Source organism: Catharus ustulatus, chromosome 6, assembly GCF_009819885.2.
Source record: "Catharus ustulatus isolate bCatUst1 chromosome 6, bCatUst1.pri.v2, whole genome shotgun sequence".
NCBI lineage: Eukaryota > Metazoa > Chordata > Aves > Passeriformes > Turdidae > Catharus > Catharus ustulatus.
Genome location: NC_046226.1, coordinates 2035173 through 2051900, shown reverse-complemented (window position 1 = coordinate 2051900; position 16728 = coordinate 2035173). Strand labels below are relative to the sequence as shown.

Genomic DNA, 16728 nt, shown 5'->3' with positions numbered 1-16728 from the left:
ATCAATAAATAGGTACAGATTCTTTGGGAAGGAGGGCAGGGACAGCAGTCCTGGATGGTGGATCCGTGCTGCTCACTTGGAAACCACTTCCAGTTGGAAAGATAAACAGGAAATGCATAACTGCTCTGCCCCAGCAGTTCTGAGTAATCCCTGGCATGTCCAGGAGGATGTGTGCTGGGGGTCCTTGCTTTTCATGCCCTTTGGCTTTTAGCAGAGTGATGCTGAGGGATATCTTTGACTTAGGAATTATTTGGCTGGGAAGGGGAATACCAGAATGGGGTTCTGATTCCTTGGTTTTCTCACTGCAGCATTTTAAAATTGCTTTTGTATGAATGTCCTGCATTTTGGAGGTGTTTTTTATGGGTGGTTTTCATAGAATCCCTGAAAGATTTGGATTGGAAGGGACCTTTAATCCCATCCAATTCCACCCTTTGCCATGGGCAGGGCACCTTCCACCATCCAGATTATTCCAAGCCCCGAGGTCCAAACTGGCCTTGGACACTTCCAGGGATCCAGGGCAGCCACAGCTTCTCTGGGCAACAAGAACCTTTCAAAAAGAAAGAATTTTTCTCCTTTGAATTTTTTAATAGTTCCTGTTGGCAACTGTCTGCTGCTTTCCCTCAGAAGTGACTTGCAGGGATATTTCACATTAATCCAAATTTGGCTGGGTTTTCCTGGTCATTGCCCTTTAAAGACACAGCTTGAAAATTGTCATTTTTGCAAAATTTTATCACTTTTTTTTTTTTCCTTCAAGATTATATTTTCAGTGCTGCTTTGATCCTCTAGTCACAATTTCTTTTTTTTTTTTTTTTGTTGTCCCTGGAGTAGCTTTGAAACAAAATTTCCCACTATAGTGGGAAACAATCTGGGTCTTTTGTCTATATGTATAAATAAGGAAACTTCCCTTTAAAGGCTTTTCTCCATTTGTCTCCCAGTAACTTCCTCTGTTCCTTTTTTCTCTTTTTATATTGTACTGGTGTTACACATTTTAACAATATTTGAAATGCCAGGTAGGGAAATGAAAACTGATGGTGTGGAAGAGAGATCCAGGGATTTTTAGGGGTTAAGGAGAAGGAAAAGACCTTACAGAAAGGGCTTAGTGCAGAGAATGATTTGTTCTGGGAAGGGCTGGGAGATGCTTGTTATGAAACTCAGTGACATCAGGGATGGGTTGAGCTGCACGTGTCGACCTCAGAGCTGAGCTCTTAATTTTATAAACATTCTGCCTTAGGGGACTGCTCACAAAATTTGGAGATGGGAGTGAAGATGTTGAAGAGTGAGTGGATCTCCTTCCTGTACAGTTGCTCTGCTCCAAAAGCTCTCCCCTCAGATGCTGCAGGAGGCTTTGCCACTCCCAGAGCCAGGGCTGGCTGCTCTCCCAGGGCTAACACGCACTTGGCTCCTTCCCTGACCCTCAGGAGAGATCCCAAAGCTCTGCTTTCTGCCCTGCTCTCCTTCCTGAGATATCTTACAGTCCCTGTGGAAGTGTCTAGTACACAAAAGCAGATTTTATCTTGATGAATCCATCAGCAAGGCCTGGCTGTGACAGGATGATCCTGCCCAGCTCAGGTGTCCAAATGTTGGATCCAAAAGCAAGGCTGCAAACTGGAGTCACAGAATCTCACAATGGTTTGGTTGGAAGGGACATTAAAATTTATCTTGGCAGGGACACTGTCCCAGGTTGCTCCAATCCCCATCCAGCCTGGCCTTGGACACTTCCAGCATCCAGGGGCAGCCACAGCTTCTCTGTGCCAGGGCCTCCCCACCCTAACAGGAAAGATTTTCTTCCCAATATCCCATCTAAATCTCCCCTTTTCCAGCTTAAAACCGTTCCCCCCTGTCCTGTCCCTCCAGCCTGAGATCAGTCCCTGAATGTATATTGATTTACAGACTTCAAATTGCTCTATAATATTGGTATTTATGAAAGAACAGGAGTTTATAAAAAACCAACACTTAAAACAAGATTAATGAGCTTTCCCCCTGCTCTGGCATTTCTAGTTTAACCCTGTGTGTGCAAAGCTCTGCTCTGCTTTTCTGTGCCTCTGGTTCATCTTCTTTCCAGTGCTCAGGGAATTCTGGTTTGGTTTAACTCAGACAGCTGCTCCCTTTTCCTTGCAGATCGACACTAAAGCGAGCTGGGCCGCCCCCGCTGCCTCCCAAGGTGAGAAATGGGGGATTGAAGGGTTTAGCCAGACTGGGATGGCTCTTGTTCTGCACTCTGCCTGTGATATTCCATCAGAGAGAGGAACCTCTGAAATTATTCTGCTGTCAGATGTTTTATTTTCATGGAACCGTGGATCTCCTGAGCTGGAAGGGGCCCCAGGGATCACCCAGAGCAGCTCCTGGCCCTGCACAGACACCCCAACATTCCCACCCTGGGAGTGTTTTCCAAACTCTCCTGGAGCTCTGGCAGCCTCAGGAATGTCACCATTCCCTGGGGAGCCTGGGCAGTGCCCAGCACCCTGTGGGGGAAGAAATTCCTGAAATCCATCCTAAACCTCCCCTGGTACAGCTCCAGCCCTTCCCTGAGTCCTGTCCCTGCTCACCAGGGAACTTTTTATCTTTCTTATATTGTAGTGCCCAAAATCACACACACATTTCAAAGGCTGATACATTTTTATGTAGCAGCAATCTGACTTGAATTCAACTTGTCTGAGGTTTATTCTTTCAGGTGCCATTCCCAGTTCCTCCCATTTCCCAAGTAACCATTCCCCTCTTTTTTGGTTCCTTGCAGCCGAGGATGAACAATTACCCCGAGGAAAACCTCCCAGATGACAACAGATGCCAGACAATAAAACACTTCCCAGACTCCCAGAACAGAGCCCCAGCAGCCCACAGGAGACAGAGCATCCCAGTTTGTGGGCCCCAGGCAGATTCCTGCCCCATGGGAATGACCAGCAGCATCAGCAGCCCTGGACTGCTCACAACCAGATACAGCGACCTGGGTAAGTGCCTTACCTGTCCTAAAGCTTGGAAAAGGAATTGTTTCCAGAGCCAGCTGTTCCCAGTAGATAATATTTTAAAACAAGCTGATCACAAGGTGAAGTTTTCCTTTTTCCATGTGTGGTTCTTATTGGAGCCATTGCCCCATGGTGGGAATGTTCTTCCTGAAACAAGGACACTCAGCCAGGCAGTGCCATGAGTGTGTCCCCTGCAGGAGCAGGAGAAAAACAATGAATGTGTGGGGAGGACCTTGCCACAGCAGAAAAACAATGAATGTGTGGGGAGGACCTTGCCACAACAAAAAAAACAATGAATGTGTGGGGAGGACATTGCCACAGCAGAAAAAACAATGAATGTGTGGGGAGGACCTTGCCACAGCTTTATTCTCAGTGGGATTTGTCCCAGGGATGTTTGGATAACGGGAAGTGTTCAACATTGTGCTGGGAAGGGTTCAGCTCCCTGAGATGTGGCTGTGGAATGTCAGAGCTCACTCCTCCACTCCAGCTCAGCACAAGGGAGAAGAGATTTTCTGTTTCTCTGTGTCACATAAGCTGCACACCATGTCTGGGCTCCTTTTCAGGCAATGGGAATGGGATGCTGAAACACATCGAGGAGAACGCAGAAGGACCTGGACAAATCCCTCAACTGCCACGGAAAAAGGAGAAGAGAGATTTCCCTGTAGGTATTGGGGCTGTGGGGCTGATGTCACTGCCATGTCCTCGAGCTGATCAGTGCACAGGAGGGGTTTTATGATCTTTCTTTCTTCCCACAGAAACCAGCAATCAATGGTTTGCCTCCGACTCCGAAGGTGCTGGTAAGAAATCCCCGTGCACTGGGAATTGGGGAAACTCCTCTCTCTGGTTTGTGCTGGAATAAGGCACCATCTCACCTGGGGGGATTTTCTGCATCTCACAGCCAGTTGCTTTTCCAGTGCTGAATCCACAATATTTGTTTCTATTTTTTAAAACCTTGCTGTCACTGTTCAGTCTGGATGTGAAGGGTTGGAGGCTTCCCTGGCTCCCTGAGTTGTGATTTCCAGGGGCAGCCCCTGCTTAGAAAGAGAAATGGGAAAAGGTTGTAGTGATGAAAAGCTTTTGCCTGTTTTCCCTTCATGTGCCATTTTCTAAGCACTCAATATTAATATGTTATTTATATTCAGTAAATAATAGTCAATATTCATATAATAAAGAATAATTTAGATTGGAAAAGCCCTCAAAGATCACTGAGTCCAACATTCCCCAAGCACTGAGCCATGGCCCCAAGTGCCACATCCACGTGGATTTTAAATCCCTCCAGGGTGTATTGTTCTTACCCAGTGGGTACCTAAAGTTGTTGATTCCATTTTGAGCCCTCTTTGCATTTTTGAATGTCCATGAATTCAAATGAAAAGCAGTGAAAGGCTGTGTTTCAGTGTGTGAGCAGCCAGGAAATCAACTCTTGACACTCTAAATTTGTTTCAGGCTTCAGTTTTGGTGTCTTTCAGATGGGAGCCTGTTTTTCCAAAGTCTTTGATGGTTGTCCTTTGAAGATTAATTGTGCAACTTCATGGATACATCCAGATACTAAAGGTAAAGTTATGTTAGGTTTGGTGATGGGCTTGGGAAAGAAAATAATTTCTAAAGTTATTTTAGGTTTGCATTTGAAACCTCCCAAAGTGGGAAGGGAATAATCCCTTTCCACTGATTTTTCAGATCAGTACATCATCTTTGGCACAGAAGAAGGGATCTACACTCTGAATTTGAATGAACTTCATGAAGCAACCATGGAACAGGTGAGTTCTGGTGGGTTCAACACACAGAAAAGATTTGGGGATATTATGGAGCAATGAAGTTTGGAACTAAAGGGAGGTGAATACCAGGCTCTGGGGCTTAAATGATTGCCATCAAAGCCAATAATGAAAACCTGAAAATTATTTGTTCCCTGACCTAGCTGTGTGTTTTAGTTGCTGCTGTCAAATCTTCCATGTCCTTGGAGAAAATTCCCTGCCCCTTCTGCCTCCATCCCATCCCCACTAGATGGCACATTGCAGCTCCTTGCATGCAGAGCCCTCCATCATTTAATTCAGCTGCTGATGTTATCCCCAAGGAGCTTTTCCTGCTCTCCCTAACCCTTTCCAAAGCCATTTCATGCAATCATGGTCTTAAATCTGGTGTTTCAGAGTCAGGAAGTTCTTGGAATCTCATTCCTTGTGTGTTTTCCTAAATTATTTCATCTAACAGTCTTCTCTGGGCTTGTCCACCTGCTTTTTATGTCCCACTGAAAGGTTGGCTGTGCCAGTGCTGGGTAGGGAGAACATTCAGTGCACTTCTAACAAAATTTCCTTTTCCATGAGAGCATTCCCAGCTGGCAGAGGTCAGGTGTGACCCCCTCAAACCCCACAGACTTCTGCTACACTTGTTCCCATATTTCCTTTTCTCCATTTGATGATTTCTCCCCTCCAAATGCACATTCTGAACTGTTTCTCCAACTTTAATTCTGGTTGCTCTTCCAGAGTGCCTCTTCTCTGTCCAAGGTTAATATCTCCCAGTTCCAAGAGGATATTTTTATTCCATTTGTAGATTTTCAGTGGAAACACTGAATAAACCCAAAGCTGTTCCATTAAACAGAAAATTGCTGTGAGATTCTCAGAGTTTGTGTCCAACCAGTTGGATCTTTTCTTTCTACACTTTCTCCCACACCTATTTTCTTACTTTGCACGTGGGAGTGGCACACAGGACAAAGTGTTCTAGAATCATGGAATGGTTTGGGATGGAAGGGAGCTTAAATCCCATCCAGCTCAACCCTGCCATGTGCAGGGACACCTCCCACTGTCCCAGGCTGCTCCAAGCCCATCCAGCCTGGCCTTGGACATTTATTCCAATATTCCATGGTCTGTCTGTGCAGGGCTAAGTAAGGGTCCAAAAACAGGGAATAAACAGGAAGATGGGATTTTCTCCAGTGTGAATCCCTGCAGGAATGGTGGTGGAGCTTGAAAAGGCAAAGAAAACCACAATTAAAAATTCCTGTATGTTTCTATTAATGGAATTCTTTTCTTTTTTCCCAGTTATTCCCTCGAAAGTGCACCTGGCTGTACGTTATCAACAACACCTTAATGTCCCTGTCAGGTGAGTGGAAATAGAGGGGAAAGGATTACAGTCATAAATAAACAGTTATAAATAAACAGGAATATTTAAATTCATGATTGTATTTGGTCAGTCTGGAGAAAAGAAGGATCCAGGGAGAGCTCAGAGCCCCTTGCAGAGCCTAAAGGGGCTCCAGGAGAACTGGAGAGGGACAAGGGAGGGAGGGACAGGACACAGGGAATGGCTTCACTGCCAGAGATGGGATATTGGGAATTGGGAATTCCTGGCTGGGAGGGTGGGGAGACCCTGGAATAGAATTCCCAGAGAAGCTGTGGCTGCCCCTGGATCCCTGGGAGTGTCCAAAGCCAGGCTGGACATTGGGGTTGGAGCAGTCTGGGACAGTGGGATCTTCTCTATATTCATTATTATTTTTATCTTGTTTTCTTTTTATTCATATCTGGACTTGACCCACCTGACACCTGTTTGTAGAAGGTAATTTTTCCATACTTTTCTTTTCCTGAACATTGCAGTTCTGTGCTGGAGGAGTGGCTGAGATGCCAACTGTGCCTTTCTCTCTTACAGGGAAAACATTCCAGCTCTACTCCCATAATTTAATAGCATTGTTTGAACAAGCCAAAAAAACAGGATTAGCTGCTCACATTCAAACCCACAGATTTCCTGACAAAATATTACCAAGGTAAAAACCTTTCACTTATAGACAATTATTGTTAAGTGAAAATAGCCATAAATTGTGTTGGTGCTGTTGAATTGGTGCATGAAGGGCTCTGATTTCTGTTGCTGATGCATTTTTTGGTGATTATTATTATTCCAGAAAATTTGCCTTAACAACCAAGATCCCTGACACAAAAGGATGCCACAAATGCTGTATAGGTGAGCAGACAAATGCAGCTTTGCCATTTATTCCCCTGCCCCTTGTCCATGGACATGGCACGTCTGAAACTCATTTTTAATAAACTTAAGAGTTTTTTGTTCAGAAAAAAGGCTGAGGGAGTGGGGGAAGTTCAGCCTGGAGATGTTCCAGAGTGACCTAATGGGGGAATTTCATGAAGGAGTTACAGAAAGGATGGAGAGAAAACTTTTTACAAGGGATGGAGTTCCAGGACAAGGGGGAATGGCTCCCCAGAGGGCAGGGTTAGATGGGATATTGGGATTCATTCCTTCCCAGACTCCTGGCACATCCACAAACAGCCTTTCTGCTTTGTCACCTTGGCTCCAAGTGTGACCCAGTTCCAGCTTGTAGTGAGCAAAACTTGAATATTTTCCACCAAGAAAGGATCAGTAGGAATAAAAATTCTGGCAGGCTGGGGAGGGCAGAGCCACAAGTGCAGTTTGAAGGGTTAAAACTTGGGAAGTTGTGGATTTGTCTGGAGGTTGGGCTGCCTACAGAATGTTTGTCCTTTCCAATCCTGGCCCTGGTGCTGTGTGAAATCAGAATCCTGGAATTATCAGGGCTAGAAATTCCTATAAGATCATCCATCCATCCCCCCAGCCCAGCACTAAACCACATCCCCAAGGTACATCTGCAGATTTTACCTTTCCACCCCTAAAAATGAATATAGAGCTGCACACTTGGAGATCCTGATCAGGTTATCTACACCCCCAAACCCTGTCTCATGTATTTCAGGAGCTCCCCAGGAGGTTCCCACCTTCCCTGCCTAGGAATTTATTGCAATAAATTCATTCCAGCCTGACCCTGAGCTCTCCCTCCTGGCTCCCACAGCCCCAGGGAGAGGCACTGCAGCTTTTCTGCCCACTCAGCTTCTGAACTGGGACTTCAGGAATGCAACTGGTTATTAATTAAAGCTGTAATTGAATTTATCTGGAATGTGGCACAGTATTAATCACTGTGGATGTTGGGATGGGAAGCCAGAAGGCAAAAGTGGGAAACTGATGGAACAAGAAGAACTTTAAGGTCCCTTCTAAGCCTAATCATGCCATGATATGATTTTGTAATGCTATTTCTTAACTCATTTGTAAGCATAGCTGTAGGGTTGGGGATTTTTTTCAGGTATGCATTGAACTTGCAGGGCTTTAAAATTAATGTTTTCTTTTTTTTTTTTTTTTTATTTTTGTGCAGTACGAAATCCATACACAGGCCACAAGTACCTGTGTGGTGCATTGCAGTCTGGAATTGTTCTGCTCCAGTGGTATGAGCCAATGCAGAAATTCATGTTAATAAAGGTAAGCATTTACTTTTAGTTGAGTTGAATAATTATGCAGTTGTTGAAATAACCTTTCCAGAGTTTGTGATGGAAAGTTCACCCCGGGCTGGTGCCATTTGTGGGTTGTGAGCACTTGAAAATCTGGCTGGACACATTTTGACTCAGAAAATCTTGTGACTGAAGTAATTTAAGTAATATAAAAGTCATTTAAGAGCTGGATTAAGCCCAGCACTGGCAATAAAAGACCATGATCCACCTCTGCCCAGTGAAAATTCTGTTTATTTATACTTTGTGCGTGTTGTTACAGAGTCAATCCAAGGTGAAAGCAAATTCACAGAGACCTGATGATTTTTTTTCTTTGCTTTCCAGCACTTTGATTTCCCCCTGCCCAGCCCTCTGAACGTGTTTGAGATGCTGGTGATCCCAGAGCAGGAGTATCCCATGGTGTGTGTGGCCATCTCCAAGGGCACAGAGCCAAACCAGGTGGTGCAGTTTGAGACAATCAACCTGAACTCTGCGTCCTCGTGGTTCACAGAGATCGGGGCAGGTGAGGCTGAGCTCCCCTCCCAAGGTTTGGTGTCTGGGAATGTTGGATATTCCTTCCTTGGAGGTGATTTGGAACCCTTGAGGCTTGGCAGCTTCTCTGCATGGAGCAGATGGAAGCTGCTCCCACATGGAGAAGGATGGAGGGACAGTTCTTTACTAGGGAAATTAAAATAGAAATACAGCACTACAAAGAACAAACCCCAAACCCTGACACAGTCAGAGTACAGCCTGACACCCGTCAGGCAGGGTGTTGGCAGCAGTCCCATCCCATGGTGGCTGCATCCTCCTGCAGTGACAGATGTGGCTCAGTTGGAGCAGTGCTCCTGTACAAGGTGCAGTTTCCCTCCGGAGCTCCAGTGGGGATGTGGAGAAATCCGGTTTTCCTCTGGAGTCCAGTGGAGAAAGGGGCTCCCTTAGTGTCCCAAAACCTCTGTTTTTATCTTGGTAAGAAATGTTGGGCTCTTCCCCCTGGCTGGAGCAACTCCCAATGGGATGCAGTAATTTTATCAGTGCCACAGTGGGACTCAATGGCCATGAGCAGAAAATGACTGGCTGGAGGAAGGATGGGTAAAGAACACTGCCCCAGCTGGTTTATAAACCATGGCCATGAACAGGAGATACCCCATGGAGATAAAGAACACTGCCCCAGCTGGTTTATAAACCATGGCCATGAACAGGAGATATCCCATGAGATAAAGAACACTGCCCCAGCTGGTTTATAAACCATGGCCATGAACAGGAGATATCCCATGAGATAAAGAACACTGCCCCAGCTGGTTTCAATGGATGCCCATTAGCAGAATATCTCCCACAGAGATCAGGATCACTGCCCCACCCTCAACAGATGGTGACAGAACAGAAACCTTTGATCACACCCTGTATTGTAACATGCGGCTTATAATTGTGAAATTACTGTAATTTCCAATCCCAGCTATTCTGTGATTCCCTGATTCTCTGTTGTGCTCACCTGCCCACATCAGTGCAAACTGTCCTTACAAAACACCTTTTATTTCCTAAATTTCCTTAAATTTCCTTAAACATCAGTCAGACCCTGCTGGTTGGGTTCTCCTTGGTGGTTCTCTGCTGTTTCCTGGATCTTGCTCTTTCCCCTCCTTTCCTGCATAAAAACTCCCACAAATAAATTCTTGTCCCTCCTCCAGCCTCTGGGGGAGGGTTGTTATCTTCAGCTGGCTCTTTTGGGTTATTTTTAAGACCTGGTTGATATTTTGCAGCTGCTTTTCTTTGCCTTTGTTGCATGTACATTTTTACCTTTAAGTGTTGCTTTTTAGCAGCTGTAGGAACAACTTCATTAGTAAAAACTAGAAAAAAAAAATCTATTAAACTAGTTTATTATCATCACAATAATCTTTCCAGATGTGGATTTATGGGAAAAGTTTGGGGTTTTAGGAGTTAAAAGTCCTTTTGTTTATTGTGGTGCCTCTCTATGGAGGGAGCTGTGCTGAACCATAGCATAAAATGTGTTTTATCCAGTAAAAGTTGTGTTTTCCTATTAAATACCTGCTTTGAGCAGAGAGGTTTGTGCTTCTCCCAGAATATTCTGGGAGCTTAAAGCCTTTAAAAATCAGAGTAACAAAAAAAAAAAAAAATCAGACTAACAAGAGCAGAGTGAAAAGAGCTTGAGGGGAGGCAGAGCCTCTTGATGTGATATAAAATATAAAATAATCTGGTTTTTTTCCCCCAGGCAATCAACAGTTGGATGCCATTCATGTGACACAGCTGGAGAGAGACACTGTCCTGGTCTGCCTGGACAGTGAGTAACACAAAACTTTCTTGGATAACTCCCTGCACCTCGTGCAAAACTTGTTGATTTGAACTTCACCACAAGTTGTTGGGTTTTTTTTTTTGTTTTTTTTCCCCCTACATTATTAATTTGTGTTGTAATATTTCCAGAAAGACAGTTTGGATAAGTGGGATTTCATTCTGGCTTTTGTAATCCCTCTCTCCCTCTTCATGTGTGTAAAACCACCCCAAGGGGTGCAGAGTTTCCTGGTTTTATTTTGATAGAAAGATGCTCTTGGGTTCATTTTAGGCAGATGCTGTAGATCTCAAGTTTGTGCCTGAAAGATTGGATTTGTATTTTACACTTAAATCCTTTTCAGCAGTGAGTTTTAATGCTGATTTTTCTCTTTCTCTTAAGAATTTGTGAAAATAGTGAATTTACAAGGGAAATTGAAGTCAAGCAAGAAATTGGCTTCTGAGCTGAGCTTTGATTTCTGCATTGAGTCAGTGGGTGAGTGATTTGCTGCTCTGGTGTCTCTCAGGGGTTTAAGGACTCTCTGTTGACTGATTTCTGTTCATTTCCATAGCAATGAGAACAAAATCTGGGCAGGAAAATGTGGTTTAGTAATACATAAATCTGTGTTAGCCTTCTAAAAGTTCAGATTTTATTTCAAGTAATAGCACATCCATTTTTTAATAGTCAAGGTAATAATATTTGAATCTAATTCTCAAGCTGCTGTGTATAGACTTGGACAGGAGCTTTTTTAAAACTTGATTTGTAGCTGTCAAATAAGAATTTCTGCTGTAATAAACTCTCAGAATCACAGAATTCAATCACTCAGAGCTGGCAGCTCTGTGCTCTCTCTATCCCTGAATGGAAAACTCCCATTTTCCATCATTCATCTGTTTTGAAGGAACTCTGATAATTCAGGTGACGAGACATTTCCAGCAGCCCATGGTGCTGTGGTTGGCAGTGTTTGTTGTTAATTCCTGAGGGTTTCTGCAGAGGAAAGCAGGGAGCCAGGGATGGGTGTGACTGTGTCCCTCTTTGCAGTGTGCCTTCAGGACAGCGTGCTGGCCTTCTGGAAACATGGCATGCAGGGCAAGAGCTTCAAGTCAGATGAAGTAAGTGATCTCCAGCCTGTCCAGTTTAATTCCTCCTGTTCTTATTTACCACTGGATCCTTTGGCTTCTCTCTCTTCTTCCCAAGTGAGAATGCTCACATTCCACCACAACCATCAATTTATCCATTTAACATCAATTTATCCATTTCAGTCCTGTACTTTGCATTAAATTGCATTTGAATGTTTCTTTCCTTCCAGCTCAGACCAATAAATTTCCTTTTGCTGCTGAAATGGATGTGAATATCTGCATTTTTCTGCAGGTGACCCAGGAGATATCCGATGAAACCAGGGTTTTCCGCCTGCTGGGCTCAGACAGGTAATCTCTCTCCCTGCAGAAACAGAAACCTTTTGTTTTATTTAAACCAGCTTTTCTAGTTCCCAGCTGGGCCTGGCTTCCAGCCCAGCACAGCTCTGTCTGTGGGCACCAAGTGTCAGGGAGAGAGGAGAGATGCTCTCAGGGTGCCCAGAGCACTTGTGGAAAAGCCTTGGATTGTCCTGATGAGCTGGGAATTACCTTGGCAGCAATCTTGGCTGATCTGGAAAAAGCAGAACAAACTAGAACTCACTCAGGTTTTAATCACAGTGATCCACATCCACACATTATCCAGAACATGCAGGAGGTGCAGCCTGAGCAGAAGCTGCTCCAGGTTGGACACATTCTCAGCCAGCCACAGGGATAAATGCAGGGATGAGTCCAGAAATCACTTCCAGCCACAGAATCCCAGACTGGTTTGGGTTGGAAGGGAAACCTAAAGCTCTTGTTCCACCTTCCACTAGACCAGGTGGCTCAGAGCCTTGAACACCTCCTGCTCTCCAATCCCTGCTCTCTCATCTGGCCTTGGAACTGCCAAACCTTTGGTTTGTATTTTCCATCTCTCTATAAATGGAGCAGGAGCTTTTCCTGCCATTCCAGTGAGATGTGGAATCACCTTTTTCCCTTGGATCACTCTAGAAGTGCTCAGGTGCAGAGGTGAGGATCAGGGGCAGAGGCTGTTCAGAGACTTCATTTGAAAAGTCTTTGAGGAAAACAAAAAGCAGAGACATTTTTAATCCTAAAAACAACAGGAACTGGTGCAGAGAAGTGCTCAGCATTTGGGAGGGAGAGGGGAGGTCAAAGGCCCAGCCACACCAGTGGTCAGTGTGCCAAGACAGGGAGAGAATCATTCTCCAGGAACATGATCCAGCAGGACAAAGGCAGAGATGGGGTTGAGTGATCCCTGTGAGCCCTTGAGGTGATAAATATTTAGGAAGGAAGAGAATTGTTGAGGTTGGTTATCAGAAGATGTAGGAGGGATAAACATTTGATGGGATCATGGAATTACAGAATGGATTGGCTTGGAAAGGACCTTAAAAATCATCCAGTTCCAACCCTTCCACTATATCTTGTCCTTCAGTATTTTTATCAGAAGTGATGCTGGAAAATGAGGGAATTCTTTAACCAGCAGGGGTAAAGATATTTGGGGGAACCTCTCTCTCCAATGTGTAGAAACCCCTGAGTTTTCTCCTCAGGAGTTACACCAAGAGTTGATTTTGCCCCTAACTGTGGATGGATCCTGTTTGTGTTTGGTTGCAGAGTGGTTGTGCTGGAGAGCAGACCCACAGAAAACCCCACAGCTCACAGCAACCTCTACATCCTGGCTGGACATGAGAACAGTTACTGAGCACTTAGCCAGCAAGCAGCAGAGGGAATTGGCCATGCTGGGACCCAGGAGCACCAGGAAACCAGAACTTGGCATTTCTTGTCTTGACACCAGAATTGTGTTGGTTTTTAGGGTGGGAATCAATCCATTTTTGCAGCTGGGAACAGCTGGTTCTGTCTCTTGCCACTGTGTGGTTGGTTATATCGAGTTTGCTTAATAAAAGCTGAGATAAAGAGCCCTTTACTCGTTAGTTCTAGGGAAACAGAGCCTTGAAACATGTTCTGCAGTAAAGGTGCCATAAACTGTTAAATATTTCCCTTCCCTTGGATTTTCCTTTTATTCTGTAGATACAGATCTAGTGCTGGCTGTTGCCCTGTTTTATACTGAGTCTTATTCTTAATAAAACAAAGATTTGTGTAGGAAGTGAAAGTATCTGCAAAGCTTTTTGGTTTTAAATCTGCCATTGGGTATGGCTTTGTATAATAGACTATTTAATCCTTATTTATTAATCTGCTGCTAGGATGGGGTAATGTCTAACTTTTAGCAAAGGAAGGTTGCAGAGCAGCTTACTATTTTTTTTTTTACAGTTGTATAAAGATTTGATTATTCTTTTTCCTTGTAGGGATGTAGTGCATTACTGAGGGGTGTGTTACCGTGTTGGGTGATCATGTAAAAAAAAAAATGCAGTTTTGTACAACAAAATATTTTGTACTGATTTTTCTGCCTGCAGAATTGCCATAAAAGGGATTTTCTTACTTCCTAGACATAGGGTGTGTGTAAAGTAGAATATTGATAGCAGACTTGTTGCTCCTGGGTGGCTGTGTACAATATCCATGTGTGTGTGTGTGTGCATGTGTGTGAAGTTGCCTGGCAGTGTGTATTTTTTATATATATATTTATACATATATATATAAAAATGTACAAAACATATATGCTTTATTTTCATAAATTAGGGATAAGCCTTGTGACATGAAGTGGAAATTGTAGCAGGTCATCATCCTTAATGAATGAAAGTATCATGTATCCGACTGCCCACGACGTGTGGTTTATTTATGCTGTTCCAGAGGGGAGCCTGGAGCCACAGCTGAGCCTGAGCAGCATTCCAGCTGCTGTGCTTTGGGAATGGCTGCTGCCCCAGCTGGGAGTATAAATAAACATGATAACAACCAGTATTCTATAGCCAAGCTTTGATCACTTCTTGGTCACCTGCATTTTTTTTTTTTCCTTTCTCTTTCTCCATTGAAGAGTCGCATCAGTTCCTTTTGTCTTCCTCATTAATGAAAATTCTTGAGGTACCATTAAATATAGACTGACTCCAGGAGAGCATCTGGTTTTACTACCTCACATTACCCTGCTGGCTTTGATGTGAACACTCCTCGGGCAGGTGCAGTAGCAGCTCAGAAACATTGGAATTGAAGGGTTTTTTATTAAATGCCTGTTCAGCTCCTGACATCTGCTGCCTAGGAAGGAGAGGCTGGAATTCCCAGGTCATTTGAGCAGAGCAGGAAAGGTGTGTGACAGCTGGGAGTGGTTTGATGCCCTGTTGGCATTGGGCTCCACCATCCATAATTGAACAGAGGGAATTGTCTGGGCCCACTGCTGGCTCAGGGACGTCTCGTTACTCAGGACAGCTGCAAGTTGGGAAGGTCCAGAGGGGAAAACAGCCCTGCACACATTTAGCATTTTAGCCACTGTCATTCCAAACTAATTCTTGCTGACTTGACATCCAAATCAAGTCAAGCTTTTCAGTTCTGACACTCTGTCAAAGCTTAATAAGCAGTAAGTGTACAGATAAAGTTTTCAAATCACTCCACATAGCATGAAAAATGTGTTTTAGGGGTGGTCAGCTGGAATTGGATCAGCAGTATTAGAAACAGGACATGTGATTTTCATCTTTTAATGGAGTTCTCTAGTATTGAAATTACTTCTCCACAGGTAACAGTGACTGGTGATTAACCTCAAATGGTGCCACTCCTGGTCTTTAAGACAAAAAATTGAAGTGAAGCACCGAGTGTAGATATTGTAGAGCAAACACTTTTTAATTTACCTCATTCACTACAGAAGGTAATTTCAGCTTCATCTTTGAAAACACTTAAAGGAGATCTCTAAAAGACTAGAGAAACCTGTAAATAAAATCTGAATATTTATGGGGAATAACTGGAGTAAATAACTCTTAGGTCATGACACTGTCATGCAGAAATAACGAGCTGAAAGTGTTTTTCTTTGACATGAATGGGTGGTGTTTTGCTGGATCATAAAGAGTAAACTTAGGAATGTCCTCATTTAAACAAACCTTTTTTAGCTGTTGAAGCATTTCTGATGGCATGTTGTGAAATGCTTTCTGCTGGTTTCATAGACAGTGGCGTTTTTTGGCATGATCTGCAAGATGCTGTTTCCTAGTGTAAAAAAACCTCACTTTTATTCTGTACCACAGAGCAGAATTGTGTGTTCCACCAACCTCGGTGACTCTGATCAGTATGATTTGTGTTTGACTGTTTAATTTAGTCTGGTATTGTCTGTATCTTTGTTTTTGTGGAATTTAAACCAGGCTTGAGAAAGCCTAACCAGAGGGAGCTTGGGGGTGATGAAGCAAAAGCTTGCTCAGCCCCTCCTTCCTCGCTCATTTATCAAAATTTTAATTATTGGAGGTCATGTACCCGACTTGAAAGCCTTAAAACAGGCTCCCAGAGCTCTTGGAAGTACAAACAACATGGGAAGAGCAGTCTGTGGAATAATCTCTTTGGATTTCCTAACCAAATTCCTTGCAAGTGAAAAATAGAGCAGGAATTGTGCTGACATCTCTTTAAAGAGGAAAGGTACAACACATCAGGGAGCCACGGTGTCTCTGGCTGGAAGGGACAAGACTGGGAGACTCTGAAATGTGCTTTTTTTACCTTGTTTAGTCCTTAGGTGTAACTGAGACTCATAACTGCACTCGTTCAGTTTGTGTAACCAGGCTTTGTTCCACGGGAATTTCTGTTGCAGTTCAGTCTATGCCAAATAAACTGCTTTGTTTGATCTGTGGCGTGGTGACTCGCTGGGAACAACACCTTGTCAGAGGGCTGTGGGGAGAATCCTGCCGGGCTCCAGCTTTTGTGGCTGCTGTGGGAAGGGCCTGGCGCCGCTGTTCTCTGTCCTGCAGGCTGCTGGGAGCCAGCACAAGAGGGAGAAATCAGAGTAGCAGGGACAAATTATTCCTGAACCACTCAGGAGTTGTTTGGCTGGAAAAGCAGAGGCTGCCTTGTACCTGGGAAGGAGCAGGGGCTGGTGGGCTTCAAAGGGCTCGGCAGGATCCAGAGCAGTTTACACCTTGTCTCACACTTTGGTTGTTTGCTGCAAGTGCTGTACCTGTATCCCAGATCTGCTGAGGTAGAGGGAAAAGGAGATTTAAAAAATTACATAATGAATGTGCCTTTGGACAACACAACTGCAGCTCACTTACTGGCAGTTCTATTTATAACTAAATATACAGCAATATTCCTCCTCTGCA

General features: G+C 44.1%; 1 protein-coding gene across 2 annotated transcripts in view; it reads left to right on the top strand.

The window, feature by feature from the left end:
* Positions 1-16256, top strand: part of MAP4K5 (mitogen-activated protein kinase kinase kinase kinase 5) — a 55094-nt gene extending 38838 nt beyond the window's left edge. Inside the window, exons 17-34 of one of the 2 annotated variants that reach the window (XM_033062551.2) lie at positions 1232-1276; positions 2119-2161; positions 2735-2945; positions 3524-3621; positions 3716-3757; positions 4427-4511; positions 4635-4714; positions 5987-6047; positions 6495-6497; positions 6588-6702; positions 6838-6896; positions 8104-8207; positions 8558-8735; positions 10437-10505; positions 10893-10985; positions 11529-11599; positions 11859-11914; positions 13172-16256. In XM_033062551.2, coding sequence (XP_032918442.1) covers positions 1232-1276; positions 2119-2161; positions 2735-2945; positions 3524-3621; positions 3716-3757; positions 4427-4511; positions 4635-4714; positions 5987-6047; positions 6495-6497; positions 6588-6702; positions 6838-6896; positions 8104-8207; positions 8558-8735; positions 10437-10505; positions 10893-10985; positions 11529-11599; positions 11859-11914; positions 13172-13259 — 1501 coding nt within the window. In that variant the 3' untranslated portion in view covers positions 13260-16256. The remainder of the gene's footprint in view (positions 1-1231; positions 1277-2118; positions 2162-2734; positions 2946-3523; positions 3622-3715; positions 3758-4426; positions 4512-4634; positions 4715-5986; positions 6048-6494; positions 6498-6587; positions 6703-6837; positions 6897-8103; positions 8208-8557; positions 8736-10436; positions 10506-10892; positions 10986-11528; positions 11600-11858; positions 11915-13171) is intronic. The other variant, XM_033062552.2, reaches the window with a different exon arrangement.
* The last annotated feature ends 472 nt before the right edge of the window (positions 16257-16728 follow it).